The following is a 21773-nucleotide window of genomic DNA, read 5'->3' as shown; positions in this document are numbered from 1 at the left end:
TGCACGGATACATTGGTACCCGCAGAAATGGTACACGGATATCCATGGACATAAAGTGGATACCCGCGGATTTGCAGGGCTCTATTCATAAGTTTCCCAGTTTGTGTTGCAGTGTCTGTTTGTAGATGACCTCTGAAGGGAACAGACTGGGCCTTGTACCAGACACAGACCACCACCAGCACGCAAATATAGCCTGGTGCTATTCCTTCAGGGAGGAAGGCATGGAACTTTCCTGGCAATGCCAATAAGTCAAGAAAAACGGAAGCACTTTCTGAATAATAAGCATCCCTTTAATTGCTGACACCATTACAAAAACCGATTACATTAGCAACCAAAAAAGGAGTGTTTACTTGAGGCTGAAGTCAGAGGCAGCTACTCCCAAAATGTATCTAAGTAAAACAGTGTACAACATCAGTATTAAAATGTTATATTTATTCCATTGTCATCTCCCCGCTGGATTTTTCTGAACAAGTTTTACTGAGCAAAATAAAAGATAAAAGATTATACATTTACCGTATCTCCAGGAATGTAGAGGTCTAATTATCCAAACAATTTTTATTATAAAACTAAATTCTGGAGGTGTCTACAGAGTTTTTCTTCTTTAAATCAGTAGTCTAACAAGAATTAGAAAAGACAAAACTCTGTTCAGTGTTTGACGAAGTAGAAAGGGTGAAAACATAAATAAGGCTTTAATTTGGCAAAATATAATACAATGCCTTCTGCTATCCTCAAATTAATGATTCCCCTGTGACTTCATTCTGCAAGAGAAAGAAAAAACAATCCACTTAAGCCAAGGAGTTTACAAATAATTACTGCTCAAAGAAATTCATGTACAACAAACGTTAGTTGAGCGGGTCATCCCCAAAACTGGGCTAGTGGTCACCTCGGTGGTGAAGTCTAGGACAGTATGGAGGCCAACACCCAGTGGGTTGGGAGGATGATAGCAAAAAGTGATCATCATTCTATTGTTTATAATGCCTCGTTACCCAAAGTACAAAGCAGCTCTGAAGAAACTTGAGCTTCCTGACCCCCTCAGAAGACAGAAGCCATTGAGATAAAACCATGGACGCTAAGAGAAGGAAGAAGAAAGTATCTGTTCTAAATACAAGGGTGGGACAGCTCAGACACTAACTTCACTGAACCTCCCTTGTGTTCACGACCTAAAAACTAATGGTTAATTCTTATAAACTGAACCTTAAACTCGGTTTAGTCTGCTATAGTAGCTCTTTCCATTCAGCCTGTGGCCTTCGCAGTCCTCCATCTCTCTAACTTTTAGCTGTCTCAAGTCTGATGGGTTCTGTGAGACGGTTCCAACACCTCAGGCTTGTCCAACCTTCTGTCAGCTCCGGCCACCTGACAGGTCGTCAGCACTAGGTGGTCAGCTATAGAAGGCCCCTGGTTTTTAAAAGGTAGCTTTGTATGAAAGCATACAAACCCAATAACACAAAAACAGGTGTCACTATGCCCCCAGCCTGAAACTTAAGTATTTCATATCACAGTGACTATTCCATACTTCCACTGCACACTCAGTAAAATCTCACTCGGTTATTTTGATACCCATTCCAAAGATACATCGGTATGTATGATCTTTTGCACTGCAGCAGGCACTATGGAAGCAAACAAGACTGCTGTGTGGAAGAGACAAACATCTGTCAATAGAGGCAGAGAGAAAAAGAGGTGTGATTGTCAAGTCACAACCATGCAGTGAGCCCTCAGGCCTAGAAAGAGGAGCAGAAAAGGCTGAGATCCGAGAAGGCTGAATGGAGGAGGGACCAAAAAAGGAGTAAGAACAGGTCTGGTACCCCTTAGAAGTTTTGACAGAGCCTCTCTAAAACAGACTTAACAGACGCCAGTCTTGTTAAAACCCACCTGTCACGAAGTTAGAGAATGCTTGTCTGAGACAGATATTGCAGTATAGACATACCCAGGTTAAGACACCCACAGCTGGCCCATGACAGCTGAATCAGGCTTGGGCTGTGGGGCTATAACACTGCAGTGTAGACAGCTGATTTTGGGCTGGAGTCCACTGTCTGGGACCCTCCTCTCTGGTGGGGTCTCACAGTTCGGGCTCTAGCCCCAGCCCGGACCACTACACTGCAATTTTATAGCCCCACAGCCCGAGCCCCACGAGCCTGATTCAGCTGACATGGGCCGGCTGTGGGTGTCTTATTGCAGTGTAGACATACCCCAGGTTACAGCTAAAGTATCCATTTCCTACCTACTAGCTGATAGTGTTCTTTTCCCTTTGAGAGCATTTGGCTTATTGACACAACCAGCTTCTTGACGTGTCCTACATCCTGGCTCAGAGTCACTGCCAGGTTTAGTCTTTTTTCAGTCAATTCCTGAAACGGGAGTGAAAAAAGGAATCATTAATAGCTCATTTACAATCAAATTACTGAGAGACCAGAACTAGATTCTCCATCCAAAATGACGCCTTCTTACGGACCGGTATACACCATGCAACTGTGACAACAAACAGGGGTCTCCCCACACAGAGAACACGGGAGAAAGTGAAGGGTCCGTTGAGTGGTGACTTACAATTGCAGTGGGTTAGCCTCAGTGTGTCAGTGTCGGACTGTTGGCAGCTTAGTACCAAATAACCAGCAGGTCTCACTGAATATCTGATCAGAGTACAGGATGCACGCCATGAGGCATGTCTATTGGGGACTGAGATAGCATGGTTAGCAAGGGGAGCCAGAACGCAGCAATCTGACAATGATTATAGCAACTACCGTGCATGAGGCAAGTCAGTCTGTACCCAACTATGTCCAGAAGGACCCAGCTGGCGGCCTGGAGGAGTTCTGTACACGTGTAATTCTAATCGACATGCTGCTAGGGATGGGTGGGAGGGGCAGAGGAAATGGGTTATCTAGTTTACATAAGGTGATGGCCCCCTGCCCTTCCCCATAAGCTGGCGAACAAGGCACCAATGCATTTTATAAAGAGCTTGGTTTCCATATGGATCTTGTTATTAGCAGCATATAATGGTGGTCATGCCCTGGGGCACAGAGCTCCAGCTCCTATTTGCTGGAGACGGCGCACAGTTCTAGTCCCAAGAGCAGAAAGCTGGCCTAGTCTCAGTGACGAATCTGAGCTGCTGAGGGAGGAGAGAGCACTCCGATTCTGGCTCTGAACACCTGCTTAGCCGTCTGCTGGCTGGCTGCTCACACTCCCTCTGCCTCCATGGGTGGTTTCTGAGCCCAGCCCTGGGTAGAATCTATGGACTGACTCTCTATCCCGTTCGGTGCACTTCGCTGCACTCACCACATTTTAAAACAATTGGATCTAAAGTTAAGAAGGTTCTCAAACCGACAGCTGAAAGAGAGGACTATAAAATCTAACAAGCTCTAGAAAGAGGTCACTCTCCTGACGCAATCAAAATAGTGTCCGCACTATTTATTTATCCCAAATTCATAGTTTGCATAAATAGGTGACATGCCCTGGGTTTTTCAACTTCACTATCCATTTATTCTGGATTCCGGAAGTCAAACTTGCTCAGGCAAAACTAGAACCAAACAGGATATAAACCCCTATTTAGACTGCAAATATTTATTACTTTCACCAGACGATTCCACATAAGCCCATCATACAAAAAAATTGAGATGTTACTATTTTCACTCAGCTCAGTAAACTCGGCAGCTGGAAGACACTGGGGGAGCTTTCATCTGCAAGTATCCACAAGTTTAAAAAAACCTGACCTCAGTGACTGCAATTATTCCAATACTCAGCTGGAATACAGAAAGGCACTTTGAGTGAAATTTTCAAAAGTGTCCAGCATTAGCTTAACTCTGCTCTCACCATATCATTAACAATTTTGACATTGACTTCACTGGGAACAGTTACACCAATGCTTAGTACTTCTGAAAAACCCACCCTATTAGTTATGGGGAAATTACAATGACAAGTTCAGACAGAACCACTTTTAGAGGTGTTGAATATTAAGATATGGTTTTTAAGAGGTCCTCATCCTATGTTATCAGAACTAGTTCAATCACCACTAGATAATCTACTGAAGGGTAAGATTTTTGTAATAATCAAGTCTTAAAATATACAGCTTTAGTAAATGGTTTGTCCAAAGCGGAAAACGATCATGGAAAAAAATATGTATCCCACTGGGCTAAGATTATGACTGGATGCATCAAAAATCAAGGAAGGACACTAAAATCAAACCTCCCAGCTCTGTCCTGGTGTCCCAACTAATCTAAGACATGTAGGTTGGTAAGAACATGAGAGAGCTACGTTTGCACAGTAAGAGATCTGCAAACATGTTTCTCTACTGTAAAAATAACTGGGAATCTACATTAAATAACGTAGCCACTATAAGTGATCAGACAATTAAAATCGATGTATGTTGAACCTCAGCACTATCTCAAGTGTTTAACATGGATCCATAAGTATGATTCCAAGTTTGACTTGCAGTCTAGCAAATTAATGAGCCACAATTAACTGACAGCTGCATATGAGAGCACAACATATGGATTACACAATGTACAACTGGGACAGCTCCTCTCTTATGGTAATAGGTAAATGCTGTTTTTTATTCGCTCTTACACCCCTTCCCCTCCAGTGGGGAGCTCTCCGCTCTCCCTCTCTAATTCGGTCTGCTTCTCTTCCTTTCATATTCATTGTATAATTTCGTTTCACTAACAGGGACTGGCTAGAACTCTTGTATTATTCATACCTCTTGGGGCCAAATCCCAATTCCCCCTCTTAGACGTGGGCTCAACCCGACACAGCCACAGTTACAATTTCAGGGCTGCAATACGCTCGCTGCTGTGCCCTCCCCCCCACTCGTAATTCTCCACCGCGAGGAAGAAAAGATTCTGACTGGTGCATCCACCATCATCCTCTCCTCCGCAGCTGGTGAAGAGGAGGGAATCTGTGCCGACCACTCCCTCGCTGCAAGCTTCCCACAGCCTGCCGCCACCAGCTCCTCTGCACTCAGCTCTCCCTGGGCAGGTGGGGAAGCAGTGTTTGCCCCTTGTACATGCTCTAAAAAGCCCTCAGATAAAAAGATGTTGGAAAAGGAGCCAAAGAAAACTCCCATCCTATGTGTGCCTGCCGCTCTCATCTTCCTGTCCAGACAGACAGCAAGCCCAGTGCTTAATCTCAGTCACTGACTGCACAGGGCACTTCAAGTATTTAGCGCTGCAGTAGGGTTTTACGTTAGGATTCAGAGATTAGAAATGGGTAAGACTGCAACTGTGCTTGCAAAGGAGTGTACTCGCTAGGTAAGGAAGTGTCCAGATGTCTGTGCACTATTAGAGCTCACACAGCTCCTCTCTGTGAATTCAGACCTGGCATGTCCCTAGTGCTCAGTGAGGCGTCTTTGAAGCCATCTGAGTGAGCCAGGTGTTATAACGCTAAAGCAATGAGTTCAAGTGTAGTTTCCTTTTTAGTTAAGCAACCATAATTCAGAACTGACGGAGCAAAGAAGATCCTGCCTCAGTGCAGCTGGCCTCTGCGTGGAACATGACAATCTCCTGACTTGTTTGCTTGACATCTCTGTATGTTTGCCAACTCTCTGTATCACAAGGGATCTTCCCAGTCCTGAAGCTTAAATAGCTTCATGGGACCAGATGTGTCTTTGGCTGCGGGCTCTGTAGCTTGTGATGCACCAGTCAAGCAGTGTCAATGACTGACTGCTTTCTACTCTGTCATTCATTGCGTCTAATGACTGCAGAGCAAGGATTCTTCTATAGTGCTCTGTGGAGAACTCTGCTCCATTAGGCTTCTGAAGTCACTTTTACCTTCAGTAGCAAAATGGAATCAACTGAAATTGCTTGTGTCATCAACATCGGCAGCTCCGTCCCGTCAAATACACCGGACCCTCACTCGAACGCGGGATTTGGGATCCACGCGCAGTACTGCGTTAACACGGGGACCACATTATAGCGGAGACCGCGTTTAAATGAATTTCAATGAAAGTAATTAAATTTGGGATCCACGGCCGCGTTCTATGCGAATTCGCGCTATATAGACGCGCATTCTAGTGAGGGTCCGGTGTATGACATTTCTTCCACCCTTTGACATAATGGAGCTGCTGGGATGTCAAAAGCTGAAGCAGACCTCCCCTGACATGGTTTAGCTCTTTAGCCCAATTTGCATGCATCAACATGGCATGTGTGGGCTCATGATAGACATCCAAGACATTTAACCAAGTCAGGCCTTCACAGACATTCACAGCTTGATGTTGGTTGTCCAACTCTGTAGCCGCCAAAATATTTCAGCTTTAACCTTTCGATGATGAGAATCGCAAAATAGCCCCCCCACTCCAGAAAGCTGCCACACTGCAGCGCAAAGGGATTCTCCGGATCACTGCTTACTGAAACGCAGACCAACGAGATTCTGCTGCCATGCCGGACCAGGGCCATCATGCTCCCAGTGGCCCGGCATCAGCTAAAGCGGGACTAAGACACTTTCAGTGGGCTGATGCGCTCCTCCCTGTGGTTCATAGGCTCTGACTGAAGGGGTTAAGCATGCGTGTGGCAATACTGAGGCAGGACAAGGTGCCAGTCTCCATGTGGAATTACATGCTTCAGAGTGCCCATCAAATGCTTAATGTTTGAAGTTTATTTAGTTACAGGAAGATCATTTTTAAGTGTCCCTTCATGAGGGAGAAGCGCTGTTAAAACTCTTCCCACCTGCCTGCACCCAAAGAACCACGCCAATTTTATTTCCATTTTGAAAACCCTGGCTCGTGAGTCAACCTTCTGGCCCCACCCCCAAAGGTGAACTTGAAAGATAAGGGAGTCATGGTGCAAATACTGGCCGAGCCCAAGTGTAAACACCCTTGTGATCCTGAGCAGTGAGAGGATACAGCTCAAGGAGGAAGCTTGACGTTTTTCTAGGCTAGGTAAATCTCTTGATCCGATTTCAGTGCCAGTGGAATATTGTACGTTCTGCAGTTACAGCTCATTTCTCAGAGTTAACACTTTGCATAAGATCTGAATTGTCCTTGGAGATGGACTCAAAGAAAACACTCACCGGCTCTGAGCAACCATCACTGTTCTCGATAACGTTGGCATCCCCAGCAGCTTTTCCTATTTCTCTCTCAAGAGATGCCAGTGATTCTTGGGCCTGTAGGGAAAAAAAACAGAGGCAGCAATTAAAGGATGGAAAGCAAGCCACCTGTCTAACCGCTAATGTTAGACACACAGGAAATAAGTGTTCCGGAGGAAAATCTGTTTTATGTCATGTTCGCTCAGGGGACCACGCCATTCATTGAGATTGACGGGTCTTCTTACAATCAGGTATTTTGCATGTCAGGCTGGCTACACGTGAAAGTTATGCTAGTGGGGAATTTTAATAGCCTTGTGTCAAGTTTAGGAAAAAAGGTTCAACAGCAGATAGTTTAATGTGAAAGTCTAACTTGAATAAGCATCTGAAACCCAATTAGTGTATCTGCCATTTATGTAGTATACAGTAAAAATCCTCTAGGATGGAGTGACTTTATTGCTGTTACTGTGGGAATTAATCAACACAGTCAGTCCATACATTATGGTTACTGCACCATCACTTGCTTTGGTATTCTTGCACCTTAGAAAGAGTTAAATAAGACCACTGATATCTTTTTAATGTATCCCTGCACCCAGAAAGCAGAGCTGCCGTAGTCTTTTGCCCTTCTCTCCAATTGCAATGTCCACCCTGCCAACAATGCTGGCTTGCAGACCTACCTCTACTAAAGATGTCTTCATCTGTCCAAACTAAAAGCCTGGTGTGTCTGATCTCTCCTCAAGGATATCTGGCCGTCAGCTGAAGCTCAACTGAGCTTTCAATCTTCCCCACCAAGGCCTCCCTGCTTCTTCCTCTCAATCACTGGAACACCTCCATCCTGCCTGTCACTCAGACTCACAACCTGGGTGTCATCGTCAACTCAGACCTCTACATTCTCCTATCCAGGCAAGGCTTAAATCTTGCCAATTTTTTCTGCATAACGTCTTTAAGATACGGCCTTTCCTATCCATCCGCTTAGCGAAAACTCCTGTCCAGGCTCTCAGCTCGATTACTGCAACATGCTTCTCTGCGACCTTGACAAACGCAATCCATTCTGAATGCTCCTGCAAAGATCAATTTCCTCGCCTGTCATTTTGACCCCTCCACTGGTTCTACCTTCTCTATCACAGCGAATCTAAGCTACTGGTCTTCGTTTTCAAGGCCTATCATTCACTAACAAGATGTTGACCCCAGCCTCCATCATCCACTTGTTCAATTTTCAAACAAGCACCTTGGTGCTTTTGTCCACGCTACTGCTCCTCACTCTTGGGAGAAGTTCCCCATAAACACCTGCAAAGCTACCTCTTCAGGGTCTTTCAAAACCATCCTTAGAACACACTTTTTCCATGATGCCTACAAAAAAACCTAACAGTTTGGCTCTGGTGCAATGAGACCACTGCCGTCCATGCTCACCTACACGGTCTCATTGATGCCTTGAACTCCCGTCTGTCTGTCTGCACCCATCTATTTTCCCTTGTCTGAAATTGTAAGCGCTTTGGGGCAGGGACCATCTCTTTGTTCTGTTTGTATAGCACAGCACAGAGGGGTCCTGGTGCAAGGCTGGGGCTACCATAATCCAAACCATCATCTACAACCCTCAGAGTAGCTAGAGAGAGCACACACAACTTTAAATGTTACTGAGAAGAGCTGTTCTTTACATCAGGATCTCAGTGGAACACACTGACGTGTCATATGAAACTCTTCCCAAAATTAAAAGACTGATCTTACAACTGGAAACACTCCTTCAGCAAAACAGGAAGAGCAAGAGGGTTATATCCATGTGGACTTGAGAAATAAGGGCTAGAACCTGCCCTATTCTAATGCACTCTGCTTTCGCACTTCTCCCACAGCACTAAAGGGCATTAAAGCTGCCCTAAATGAGAAGCTAAGGGTTCCTTCAGCATGGGAGAGTGACACAAGTGGCCTCATGCAACCCCATCTCATCCTCCAAGCAGAACAGGAGCGACAGTGGGGCGGTTGGAGCGCACTGCGCTCCAGTAATCCCAGGCCTTTGCAACAACCTCTGTGGAGAAGTTACACACCAACACAATCTAAAGCAAACAGCCAGCCAGCCCCAGGACTGAGAGTGACGGAAAGGTGCCATCAAGTGAAACTTCCTCAAATCCAAGTATTGATCCCCTCCATGTGAGATCAATTTATATATTGATTAGCAACATCAGCGTTTCTCACCCATCTTCGGTTATCCCCACTGCAAAACACATGTGCAACAATTGCTGGTAAAGAATCACTGATCTCAGGCAGATATTCTTCTTTTCTAGACCTTGTAACATTACAGGGTCTATTCCAGCGATACACTTGGTATCTGCATGCCTGTTTAACTCATTACTGCTAATGGTTACTGTTAAGGGCATATCTATTACATTTGCATCAGCATGAACGCTAATGAACAGAACACAGTTTTAAGCAGAACAATCATTGGCTATACAGCTTTTCAGTAGTTTCCTTCTGACCCTGTTCTAGTCTCAAGTAAGCAGATACATCTCTTAGTCAGATAGTGCATCCGCTCTCCAAAGCCATATACAGTACCACTGTCTGGAAATCAGAATTTGGGCCCTAGAATTTACAATCCCACTCCACAAACATTCAGTTCAAAATTTTATAGTCAGCCTGTATTTTCGCACAACGGAACTACAGATGTTATTAGTGTCTGGTTCAAAACAAAACAAAAAAATCAAGCTTTTAGAATACCTTAATCTGCATCTATTAAATAGCCCCCCTTACCTTAGGCAAGTCGCCAGCTACTTTCTGCCTTTCACTTTGATCAATTTTAAGTTTTGCTAGCGTGTCATTTAACTGTGTTTTCAGCTGTAAAATAGAAAGAAAAAGAGTAAGGCTCTTTTTTAATTAGTATCCTTCTTGGATTAATCCAGTGCATCGTTGATTGCAGAAGGGAAAAAAATGACTAACAATTACTACACTCAGGGGATTAGTCAACATGTGCTACAACATTTACAAGGAGAGCCAAGGAAGAGATTCAGATCTGTACAGTTAAATGAAAGGAACAAAAGCTACAGAGAGAGTAGGGGTTATAGTCAGTGTGACAACCGCATATGGTTTCAACTTCAAGCTACACTGCCAGTAAGAAAAGCTGATACCAAAAAAGGTTGATGTTTGACTTAATTCACAGCAAACGTCCAGCATTTAAGGATACTGCCACAATACATTACTAGCTCCGATCAACCTGTCCCCTCTCTACTAAAATTTGCTGTGCGATATACTGCAGATTGTCTTGGTCATCATAGCATAGCTCCTACTCTTTACAAGGATGTTCGCTCCACCAGCATACTAATGTCGTGTCTAATGGTTTATCGCCATCTATAAGAGATTAAAATGTTCATGGCGTTTAGACTTTACTATTTCGAACACTACACTGTTGCAGTCAAGGAGAATGATTTCTTTGTGTTGGTTGCACCAAAATACAGCCTCTGAAGAATGATTGTAATTTTCAGTATTGCTCTTTGACATGCATGTCAACGCCTCCAGGACTGCGGCTGCAACACTTACTGCACGATTCTCAAAGGGGTACGTTCACTAGAAGCCTTGAAGGGCAGCTTTGGTGGATTCCTGGTCATGCAGCACATTGTGCTGCTGCTCACTCTTCTTGGGAACTAGCAGGGGATTAAAACGAACAATAAGGGTGCTCCAAATGCAGAATTCTTGTGAATTTCACTGTCTCTTCCTCAAACTCTTGCCTGGTGCAAACCCACCCAAACGGGAGACTATTTCTGTATGTTTTGTATGCGAGAAATACAGTTGGTTTGCTACCTCATCGCACAAGAACAAGCAGCAGGGAAAGTGACGGGATGATAACGCCCCTACAGACTTCACCAAGCCAGCACCTTCGGTCTGTAGTTGTTCAGCTCAGGGCCAGCTCCAGGAACCAGCAAAGGAAGCAGGTGCTTGGGGCACCACGTCCGGGTCTTCCGCGGCAATTCGGCAGCGAGTCCCTCAGTGCCTCTCAGAGTGAAGGACCCACCGCCGAAGAATGAAGCGGCGTGGTAGAGCTGCCGCCGATCACGGCTTTATCTTTTTTTTTCCCCGCTTCACCGCTTGGGGCAGCAAAAAAGCTGGAGCCGGCCCTGGTTCAGCTACCTTGCTAAGAAGCTGGGATTTTTAACAGTCGCAGCTGTAGACTGAGGGGTGAACTTTGCCGGTGATATTCAAATGGTCAGGCGGGCAGAGCTGTGACTGCGAATCCCTGAGTGTGTGTGTCAGCCCTGTTAAAGATGTGCATTTTTTTTTAGCAAAGGCAATGTTCATTTTTTAAGGTCTGTTTCCTTCGGACATTAGGCAGTTTGCACAGCAATAAAGTAAATTTTTGCTCTCCAGGGGCTGCAGTTGTCAAAGTGGTTCTTACAAGCCAGGACTGGAAGTTAAGCCCACAGAGAGGGCACTGCACCTGTAACACCAGGTAATCAGAAATCTCCCAGAGTATTCAGAGTGGTGACACCAGCATGGGGAGGTAACATCTGAGAGCTGGAAGAGCGTCTGCATGCTAGCGACAATCCCACTTCACTTCTAGAACTACTAATCTCAAGTAGGTTTGGGTTTTTTAAACTTGAGAAGGCTTAACCCAGACCAGCTTTGCATCTCTTAGGGCTGGTCAGCATGATACACCTCTACCCCGATATAACGTGACCCAATAGAACACGAATTCAGATAGAACGCGGTAAAGCAGCGCTCGGGGGGGGAAAGGAGGAGGAGAGACAGGGCTGCGCACTCCAGCGGATCAAAGCAAGTTCAATATAACGCGGTTTCACCTATAACGCGGCAAGATTTTTTGGCTCCTGAGGACAGCGTTATATCGGGGTAGAGGTGTACTGCAATCCATCTTGGGGAAATTAATGCTGGGTTTACCATCCTAGCAAAAATTCAAAACAGGCATGGAGACTAGGAGTGGGGAGAAAACTCTGATTCTGGCTTGGAAGGCACAAAGCAAGCTCTGGTCACACACAGGCACATTAAGGCATCGTCCATTCTCAGAGGTCAAACGCCAGCCTCCCTGTGAAATGACGGGGGGTTAGAAAGGTATCTGAGTTGGATTAACCTTCACACTGGAAAATACGTATATGGAGCAGCAGGCCAGACCTGGATTCATCCAGCTCCACTTTGAAAAGCCTACCAGGGGCAGCATTAGTTATCAGGCAGTCTCCAGAATCAAACTGCAGCCTGGTGCACATTTGTATGCCAATACCCAGAACAACCACTTAGCTATTTCAGAGCAGTGATAACTGATTGAGCAATGGGAACAAAACCAGAGAAGTTTGGGCTGATTCGTATATGCAGAGTTCTTTCCTCGGTGCTTTTACAACTCAAATTATGATGGGTGCTCCACACTCTTCTCCTTCGTATTTATGTGTAGTGTTTGTGTTCTAGATATTTTTGGAAGAAAGCCCAAGGTGGATTTTCTATGTTAGGTTGATTGGCCCGCACGCATTTTTGGTATTTCAAATGTGTCCAACATGCAGCTACACTTGTTTGTCTACATTACATGAAACACTGATCCTAAAAAAGCTCATTGGAGTATGAAAATATCTTAAGGCTTTTCTAAAGAACCAGTCATGCCATAGTTAGGAACAGAGAAAGACAAATCGTAAAAGTCATACTACAAAAATGATACTGCAATGGACAAAAACACCAAGCTGAAGAGGTTAGCAGACAGACAGGATTTGTGATGGTTTCTCCATATAAGCATAATGTGGGCCCACTGGAGAACACGTTTCTTACCAAATTTAACTCTTCATTCTGTCTTACTGCTTCAGAATATGAATCATCAAGTTTTTTCTGCAATTCAGTCAACAGATCTTTGAGCTGAAATGAAGTTTAGAGTTTTTAGGATTTGTCTCCTTAGGATGCCTGTTTGTCTTCTGCTCTGTTATTAGTGTGTCCGTCTACCCAAAAGTCACAAGCACCAACTCAACTCTGACAGTTAAGGGTTCTATCATTATGCCAACTGACTTATTACCATAGAAAAGCAAAAGGAACGTTGTTTTGTCAGTTACGTTTACCTCTCTGACTTCTGAAACATAAGTGGAGCGCTCTATTTCTGCCTTTTCTAGTTCATTTTCCAAATGTTCTCTCTCTCTTTTAAGCTAGGGAAAAAAAACAGAGTTAACATAATAGTTTCCGATGGCTTCCTTTCATTGTTATTTTTTTCTTAAAATATTACTGTTGAATATAAAATAATTATTTATCTTCTCAAACCTTGCAGCTGGCACAGGTTGGCCATTTAAATTCAGTTTTGCCTAAGATTTATTTGAACTTTGAACAAAAAAAACTTCTAAAAAGTGTTTGCCTGAAGTTCGGCTCTCAAGACTAGAGTTAGGGGCCTCCATAAGAGACCTCATTTCTGCAAGTGGGGAGCACCCAGTAGCTCCCACTAACTTGAACACTTATGGAAATCAGGCCATTTATGGAGGCACCTAACTCTAGTCTTAGGAGCCAAACTTCAGGCACCCACTTTTTCAAAATCTTCGCCAAAAGGTTTTAGAGCTGAATCTGCAATGCAGCGTCAATCGACAGTACAAAACTGTTCTACTTGCATTAAATAGTTCCCAAAAAGGTTTCAAATTTAAGAAGTGACTTAAGTTTTAGATATTATCGAACGGAAAGCTTCAAAAGGATAAACAATTTAAACGTACAGTTTCGGCTTCTTTGATTTCTTCCTTTAATCTCTCAATTTCATGCTCCAATGAACCGACTGAAGAGCGCATCTGCAGTTTTCAATACAGACGAATACACAATTTAAGGTTATCAGAGATCTATCAGAGCCACAGTAATTCATCTAAAAACAGAATCTTGGTACAGTAAACATTTTGTAAAACAGTCCAAGTCTTGGGTATATTAAGGGGCCTTCCCTCCCACTCTCTCACATACCACCTCCCCTCCGCATCACAATACAAAGAATCCTCTGCCTGAGATATTTAGATCCCAAACAAAAGACTCATTAGACAAGTACTAAACCAGCCCTCTATTATTCATACTAAGGCAAATGTCCTTCATGTTTGCTTAATAGGGAAGATGGTGTCCATTCATAAAACTATAAAAAGCTAAACCCAGCAGATTTAGCCATATATAAAATCTGTATTATGACAACAGATGGTAGTGCATCTATAGTTAAAGACACGTCAGCCTGTTACAAATCTCTCAAACAAGAGGTTTATAATTCAGCTCTACACATTTGCTCCAGGTTGCTACCCTGAGTTTCAAATTCTCAGGCCTTGGCTACACTGGCAATTCACAGCACTGCACTTGCTGCGCTCAGGGGTGTGAAAAAACACACACACACACACACACACACCCCGAGCGCAATGAGTGCAGCGCTGTAAAGCACCAGTGTAATCAGCACCTGCAGCGCTGCACGCTCACTCGCAGCGCTGCAGGCTATTCCCCTCGGAGAGGTGGAGAGCTCTCGCAGCGCTGGCGGCGCGACTACACTCGCGCTTCACAGCGCTGCTGCGGCAGCACTGTGAATCCGCGAGTGTAGCCAAGGCCTCAGCCTAGAAGTAGTTTAGAAAGAATTTTTTTTTTTGAAAAATTGGTTTGACCTATTTTAATTCTGGGGTAGGGAAGGAAGCGTGTAAGAGTTACAAGCCTCTTTTCTGCCGCTTGTGCTATAAATGGATCCTTTTCTAAAGGAAGGAAGCTTGCAGCTGATTTTTCAGTCATGTTTTAACAGCTTCAGAGAAATGGTTATGAATTGACTGTTGCTAAACCTTGACACAACCACCCAGCTCTGTATACACTGATGGATCTTTGTCTTCATAATCCGAATTGCCAGTGAGAAATAGAAGACTGAAAGTAGTATGGACAGTGATTTACTGGGGCAGAAGAATTCAGACTCTAGGGCATGTCAGTTGGACACTTGGAATGTGTTCGATACAGCATTCTCAACTTCCTGTCCTATCTGCTATGCCATGTTTCTGTGCACTATTAAACAGCGGCCACCCCAGAAACAGCTGCATCACAGCAGCAGTGAAAAAAAGTTAACTGCAGTTGTACATGTATCGGGGGGTAGCCGTGTTAGTCTGTATCTACAAAAACAACAAGGAGTCTGGTGGCACCTTAAAGACTAACAAATTAATCTGTTAGTCTTTAAGGTGCCACCAGACTCCTTGTTGTTTTTGCAGTTGTACATGTACTTTGTAAAATAATTTGAGTTCCTTTGGGATAAAAGGCAACAATATTTATTTTTTTTGTTTGTTCTTACTACTGTAAGGAACTGCCCCATAAATCTAAGGCACTTTGTACTGCCTTAAGTGTGTAGAGGTCTCTCTCCAAAGCAGGGATGATCTTACACACAGTATCATAATGTGTCAAGGCAAGCCCTTGATGTTACCCAGTATCTCTCACTGTATTTTATTACACTGATTACAGACTGACCTAATGTTACATATAAACAGTGGTTAGGAAGTCACCTAACAAATGAGGTTTGCAAAATATTCTATAGTGTTAGTCTGAACCACACACAAAATATCCAAAAGAAATGAAAAAAGGCTCAGGAGACAGATCTTTATAAATACCTGTCTAAGTTCGTTCTGGGACTCTTCAATTTTTATTTTCCATTTGCTCTCCTCCTCTTCCACACTCCTCTGTAGTCTTTGTAAAATCCCCTCCTAACACAGAATTTTAGTTAATTTCATAGGAAGTTAATAGGAAGACTGGCAGTTTGCAGTGTCATTGGGTGAAAGTGACATCGTTCCCTACCGTCTCTGCAAGGACTGCCTTGTACTTCTCACACTCCAGCTGTAACATTATATGCATTTCCTCAGCCTCCTTCAGCTTCTGCTCCATAGCCTATGGGGGAGGGGGGAGAAGAGGAAGAGGGAGGGGGAAGAGAAATCCCACAGATTTTACATCAATTGACACACATTTATGTTCTATAATTAATCATCTTAATGTAACTATCAAGCCCTAGGTTATACACAGTTACAGGACTTCATTCTGCAACTGCATGGAAAGGGAAATCTTCAAATGATATCAGGTACAACATTCAACTAAGGTTCTTCCTATGTGTCTTTAACCTTTGTAATTATAAATGAGTGTGGTGCTATTGAAAACAAGAGGCAAGCCTCACGTGCTCTAATAGTACAGATCTAAGACCACGGAGTCTGGGAATGCTGTGCCGGGCATATAAACAAATGCTGGTTTTAGCAGCATGCAACTGCACGCTGCATAAAGTGTTCCAGTACACTGGGTTATAATGAAGTGTTTTGTAGATGTCTGACTTAAGTTAATCAAGAGCTATAAACGTGAGCAGTTTTCTCTAAAAACAGAGGATGAGTAACAGCTGGTGCTGTGTTTCAGCACATCACCGACAGCGAGACTCAATGTTTATTAATGTCACGACACTGCAGCAGCAGTGGAGGGGGAGGGGAAGTTTAACTGGAAGCCACTAAAGAATGGTTAACCTGCTGTTCAGTCAATGTGACCCTCCGAGGCTTGCTGTCCGCACAGATTCCACGTCCTGTGTGTGAAACCAGATTCTTTTGGCCAGCAGTGTCCGTTGGAGCCGCACCTACACCTAGATCGCCTCTCACACCCCCAGCCCCCACGCCAGGGCATAAAGGGCCCAACTATCACTCGACTCCTTCACCAATACAGGGTCCAGAAGATTGCACTAATTAACAGTAGCTCAGAAAAGCAGGCAGACACTGCTGGGATTCAGGGGGCAAGAAGGAAATGAGGGACAGTCGGGTCCACTCCACCCATCACACATTCAGGTGAGTGGGGTACGAGGAGACCTAGGGTGCAGGTGCGGCCTGAACAGACACCGATGACCAAAAGAATCTCGCACGCAGGTGGCGCGTATGCTCCAATAATGGAATCCACATGGACAAGTTCTCAAAAGAACCACCAGTTCTTTTTACATCACTACGTAGTGTTGCTGTCACAATTTCGCAGGATTTTGTTTGCCTGTTTACAAATTGCTCAGATCCCCTTAATTATAGCTGGTTTGTTAATATCATTACGGATGTCAATTTTTACGCAGCCTGTTATCTGGTTAGAACCTCATAAGCAATTCACAAGTTTAAACAGATCTGTGCTACACACAGGGTACCTTACGCTATTTGTACTGACCTTAACCTCCTCTGACCCTGAGGCCTCTTGTAAATATTCTCTTGCCGTCTTTTCAAACCCATGTATCCATTCACTGTGACTCTGTGGGGAAAAATGCATGTAATTAAAACTATCCACAATTCAAAATCTGAACAGGGAGCTTATTTTAGAAACACTTGTTTCCTACCTGAAATTATGGTGTGGATTTTCACCTCTCAGTGAGTGGGAATCTAATGCATAGCTCCTATCTGCAGGAGCTGCATAGTCAGTTTTGTGCACAAACAAACCTGACAATTAGAGTCCCAGAGGGAGTGACACATTTCAAAGTGGTAGTTTCCAAAGGAGTAGAGACTAAAAACTTGTGTATTTATGTCAGCTGTAGATGCTAGGATGTTCAAACAGGTATTTCTGAGGACCTGGAGAGCATCATTTCTCAAGATCCCTGTACATGAAACTGTGAGGAGTCCGGGGGCACCTTCAAGACTAACAGATTTATTTGGGCATAAGCTTTAGTGAGTAAAACCCACTTCTTCAGATGCATGGCGTGAAAATTACAGATACAAGCAAAAATATACTGGCACATGAAGAGAAGGGCGTTACCTTACAAGTGGAGAACCAGTGATGACGAGGCCAATTCAATCAGGATGGATGTGGTCCACTCAATAATTGATGAGGTGGTGGCCAATTATTGAATCACTGATTGAATTGGCCTTGTTTTTACCCACGAAAGCTTATGCCCAAATAAATCTGTTGGTCTTTAAGGTGCCACCAGACTTCTCGTTGTTTTTGTGGATACAGACTAACACGGCTACCCCCTGATACTTGTACATGAAACTGGCTATTGCCACACGGACGCAAAGACCTCACCAGGAAGGTGGCTACATAAGAGCATAGGCACCAACTCCGTTGGTGCTCCGGGGCTGGAGCACCCACGGGAGAAAAATGGTGGGTGCTGTCATCCATCAGAAGCCTCCCCAATCAGCACCTCCCCCTTGCCAGTGGCCCACCGATCAGCACCTCACCCTACCAGCGCCTCCCACCCACCGCGATCAGTTGTTCAGGGCCATGTGCACGCTGGGGAGGGTGCAGAACATGGTGGAAAGAGGTGGGGCAGAGCGGGGATAGGAAGAGGCAGGGTGGGGCTTTGGGGGAAGGGGTGGAGTGTGGGTGGGGCCTAGGGCAGAGCGGGGGGTCAAGCAATCCCCGGCACAGTAGAAAGTCAGCATCTCTCTGTGTTAAGTGTTTATTTTAAATACTCCTAAGATTTTAAAACAAAACAAAATAGAGCCCCATGCTTTGTAGCCTCAATTCCTCTCCCTCTCAACGCACTGAGGTTAACTCTCAGAATCAAGCACACTACTTTTTCGTACCTTTGAAGATATTCTGGACTCAAACCAGTTTCTTCACTGGTTATACAACTACTTTAGAAACAGCCTAAAAAAGGTCTGTTAATGGGAGTTGAGGGGAATGCTCAGCCCATGTGGGAAGTCAGGACAGTAATGATTTATATTGTAGCAGAGCCTAAAAAGGCTCCAGTCAGATATTGAGGCCCACTGTGCCAGGCAGTAGACAAGTACCTGCCTTAAAAAGTTTGCAATCTTGGCAAATGTCAAGACAGAACAGGTGGCTGACACAGATCCTGGGGAGGCAGCATGAGGCAACAGTAATATGATCATTTTTTTTTTGCAGACTAGCTGTGTGCACCACGTGTCCAGCTGGCAGGGTACGTAAAGAGTAGGACAGGTTCGATGCAATGGAATACACATACAGACATTATAACCCAGTGTACTGGAGCTTATCTTACCAAGTTGGAAGGAAGAGACACCTTGGGGAACAGTTTCTGCAGCAATTCTCTAGTTTCCATCTCCGCAGTCTCCAAGTATTGCTGCCTTTCCTGCATTGAGAGAGAGACAGAGGGTCTCAGGAAGCAAGTAATACATTTCATAGACATGACAATATCCTTTTCTAGGCCTCAAATCGCGCATCTAAGCCAGGGCTTAGTTTTAGACTAACACAGGCTCCATTATTTCAAATATGGCCAAAATTTTTCTGAAACTGAATTGCTTTAGAACTTGGCCTTCACATTGTTTCTGATTTTGGGTTGTTTGCATAACATTCTGCACCAATCTAAAGCATTCCTATGGAATTTTATAGGAGCGCACAGTCACCCTGTCAGAACATGGACTACACTGTGCAGAGAAAACGCATCCTCAGATTATGTATGGTTTCAGAGTAGCAGCCGTGTTAGTCTATATCCGCAAAAAGAACAGGTCCTTGTGGCACCTTAGAGACTAACACATTTATTTGAGCATAAGCTTCCGTGGTGGGCTGTAGCCAACGAAAGCTTATGTTCAGATTATGTAGACACTTCAAATCAGTAATAAAAATTAAGTGATATTTTAATAATAAAAAATTAGGAATTTGACTGTAGAAAGAATCCACATTGGTTCTGATCAACTTTATTTTTTTTTTAAATCATAGAATCATAGAATCATAGAATATCAGAGTTGGAAGGGACCTCAAGAGGTCATCTAGTCCAACCCCCTGCTCAAAGCAGGACCAATTCCCAGCTAAATCATCCCAGCCAGGGCTTTGTCAAGCCGGGCCTTAAAAACCTCCAAGGAAGGAGACTCCACCACCTCCCTAGGTAACGCATTCCAGTGTTTCACCACCCTCCTAGTGAAATAGTTTTTCCTGATATCCAACCTGGACCTCCCCCACTGCAACTTGAGACCATTGCTCCTTGTTCTGTCATCTGCCACCACTGAGAACAGCCGAGCTCCATCCTCTTTGGAACCCCCCTTCAGGTAGTTGAAGGCTGCTATCAAATCCCCCCTCATTCTTCTCTTCTGGAGACTAAACAATCCCAGTTCTCTCAGCCTCTCCTCATAAGTCATGTGCTCCAGACCCCTAATCATTTTTGTTGCCCTCCACTGGACTCTTTCCAATTTTTCCACATCCTTCTTGTAGTGTGGGGCCCAAAACTGGACACAGTATTCCAGATGAGGCCTCACCAATGTCGAATAAAGGGGAACGATCACGTTCCTCGATCTGCTGGCAACAGATCACCCCAACAAAACCCCCTAATTTATAATTAAAGGCAAAGAGGAAACTGTGTTAATGCACATTTGAACCAGGCCAAAAGCAATGCTATCTTTTCTAGATTTTATTTTACTATACTTAACGGGTAGCTCCTCCCTTCCGCCATCTCTCTCAGAGCCCTGGATGAAATGGAAAATTATTAGAGCTGGGTGAGATTCTATACGTTTCCTTTGCCTTTTCTGTATGTGTTTTACAATTTGTGGCAATATGAGCCCAATGACAAAACATAGTAGTATTTTAGGGCACCTTAATATTAAACAGGACCACCTATGAAATGTTTGGTTACCGTATTTGTAATAGATGGGTTTGTATGGACTTTTTGCCAGTCAGTTAACGCACTCCTCTTTATTCAGGATCTTTGGATTTATTTTGAAACAAGGCAAGCTGTACCAACTGTGCTCCAGGGAAGCATTCCTCACTAATACAATTTCATTTTTTTTTTTTTTTTTTTAAATTTGACTTATACATTACTGAGCCTCCTATTCTGCAGTTACTCAGCCGAAAGTGACATCTGCATCCTTAGTAGTTTGGGATCCAGTGTCAGACAGATGGGAGAGACACGAGGCCGTAAAGCTACGCGGTTAAATTTAATGTTAGCTTTCAGCAATATAGGCTTCACCGAAAGAAGCAAATGCCAGTTTCATCAAAAATCTTCAGATTAAGAAAGAGCAATTAAATGTAGCGAGAAGCAGCTACGTACGCTTATTTCTCAGAATGCTGGGCTGAGCTAAGAGCATGCAGCGTTCTTTTGAAACAACCTTGAGATTCAGTCCTATTTCCCCCTTCCTCCGGCTAGCTGACCCTCCCTCCAAACACACTAAAGCAGCAGCACTTCTACTATTTTGACATTTCAGGACTTTCAGTCCACGTTTCCTTTCAGAACAACCCATTCACAATTCCATGATTTCACTCTGAACACGTGTTTCAGTGGGAGTTTGAGCTTCCCATTCTTTCAGGAATATCAATGCCCACTAAATTGGGGGGCACGATTTGTATCAAGGTTTTTTAAAATAATCCAGTTGTTCCTATTCATTAGGCAATAAGCGCACTCAGCCTGACACCAAAAAGAAACGCCACTGACCACTGAAAGCAGTTCAGGCGTAAGGGTTAGGGTCTGGCTTTTGACAGTTCACCACAAGGACAATGATTCTAACAATTATGCAAACAAAAACAAATCAGCATGCCCACAAATTAAGAAAACTAAAAGTAATTTAAGACGACAGGTAGAAGCAGAGGTGAAAGTATGTGAAAGCTCATTCAGAACAGACTATGTAAATTGCAGTAAAAGTTAAATGCTTCAATTTGAATTAAAAAACTAGCTGCAGATTTGTTTCTAGTTTAATGCATTGTTTCTACCAGTTAACATTACAACCTTGGCAGTCTTGTTCGCTTTGTCCTGCAGCAATTTTTCAGTTGATGCCAATGCTTCCATTGCTTTCCAGTTTTTCTCCCGAAGGTCCTAATCATTTTTAGAAAGAATGATTTCAGTTCATCCAATATTCAAACTGTTTCTGCTTTTCCTTCAGAGGTATACTTTGTATTACACTCAGTAATTTGCATTTAAATGCTGGTTACTGCAAGATGATTTTGCTGAA

General features: G+C 43.9%; 1 protein-coding gene across 10 annotated transcripts in view; it reads right to left on the bottom strand.

The window, feature by feature from the left end:
* Positions 1 to 265: 265 nt before the first annotated feature.
* The window catches only part of KTN1 (kinectin 1), a 113089-nt gene continuing 91581 nt past the window's right edge, over positions 266 to 21773 (bottom strand). For 4 of the 10 annotated variants that reach the window (XM_034767846.1, XM_034767845.1, XM_034767847.1 and 1 more), the window contains 12 exons: positions 21551 to 21637; positions 18881 to 18970; positions 17098 to 17178; positions 15724 to 15813; positions 15540 to 15632; positions 13659 to 13730; positions 13026 to 13109; positions 12745 to 12828; positions 9739 to 9822; positions 6988 to 7080; positions 2223 to 2342; positions 266 to 758 (listed from right to left, as the gene is read on the bottom strand). In XM_034767846.1, coding sequence (XP_034623737.1) covers positions 729 to 758; positions 2223 to 2342; positions 6988 to 7080; positions 9739 to 9822; positions 12745 to 12828; positions 13026 to 13109; positions 13659 to 13730; positions 15540 to 15632; positions 15724 to 15813; positions 17098 to 17178; positions 18881 to 18970; positions 21551 to 21637 — 1008 coding nt within the window. In that variant the 3' untranslated portion in view covers positions 266 to 728. Of the gene's footprint in view, positions 759 to 2218; positions 2343 to 6987; positions 7081 to 9738; positions 9823 to 12744; positions 12829 to 13025; positions 13110 to 13658; positions 13731 to 15539; positions 15633 to 15723; positions 15814 to 17097; positions 17179 to 18880; positions 18971 to 21550; positions 21638 to 21773 lie in introns of all 10 variants that reach the window. The other 6 variants (XM_034767851.1, XM_034767854.1, XM_034767853.1 and 3 more) reach the window with 4 other exon arrangements.

This window comes from Trachemys scripta, chromosome 4 (assembly GCF_013100865.1).
Source record: "Trachemys scripta elegans isolate TJP31775 chromosome 4, CAS_Tse_1.0, whole genome shotgun sequence".
Classification (NCBI taxonomy): domain Eukaryota; kingdom Metazoa; phylum Chordata; order Testudines; family Emydidae; genus Trachemys; species Trachemys scripta.
This window is presented reverse-complemented; position numbering and strand designations above follow the sequence as displayed.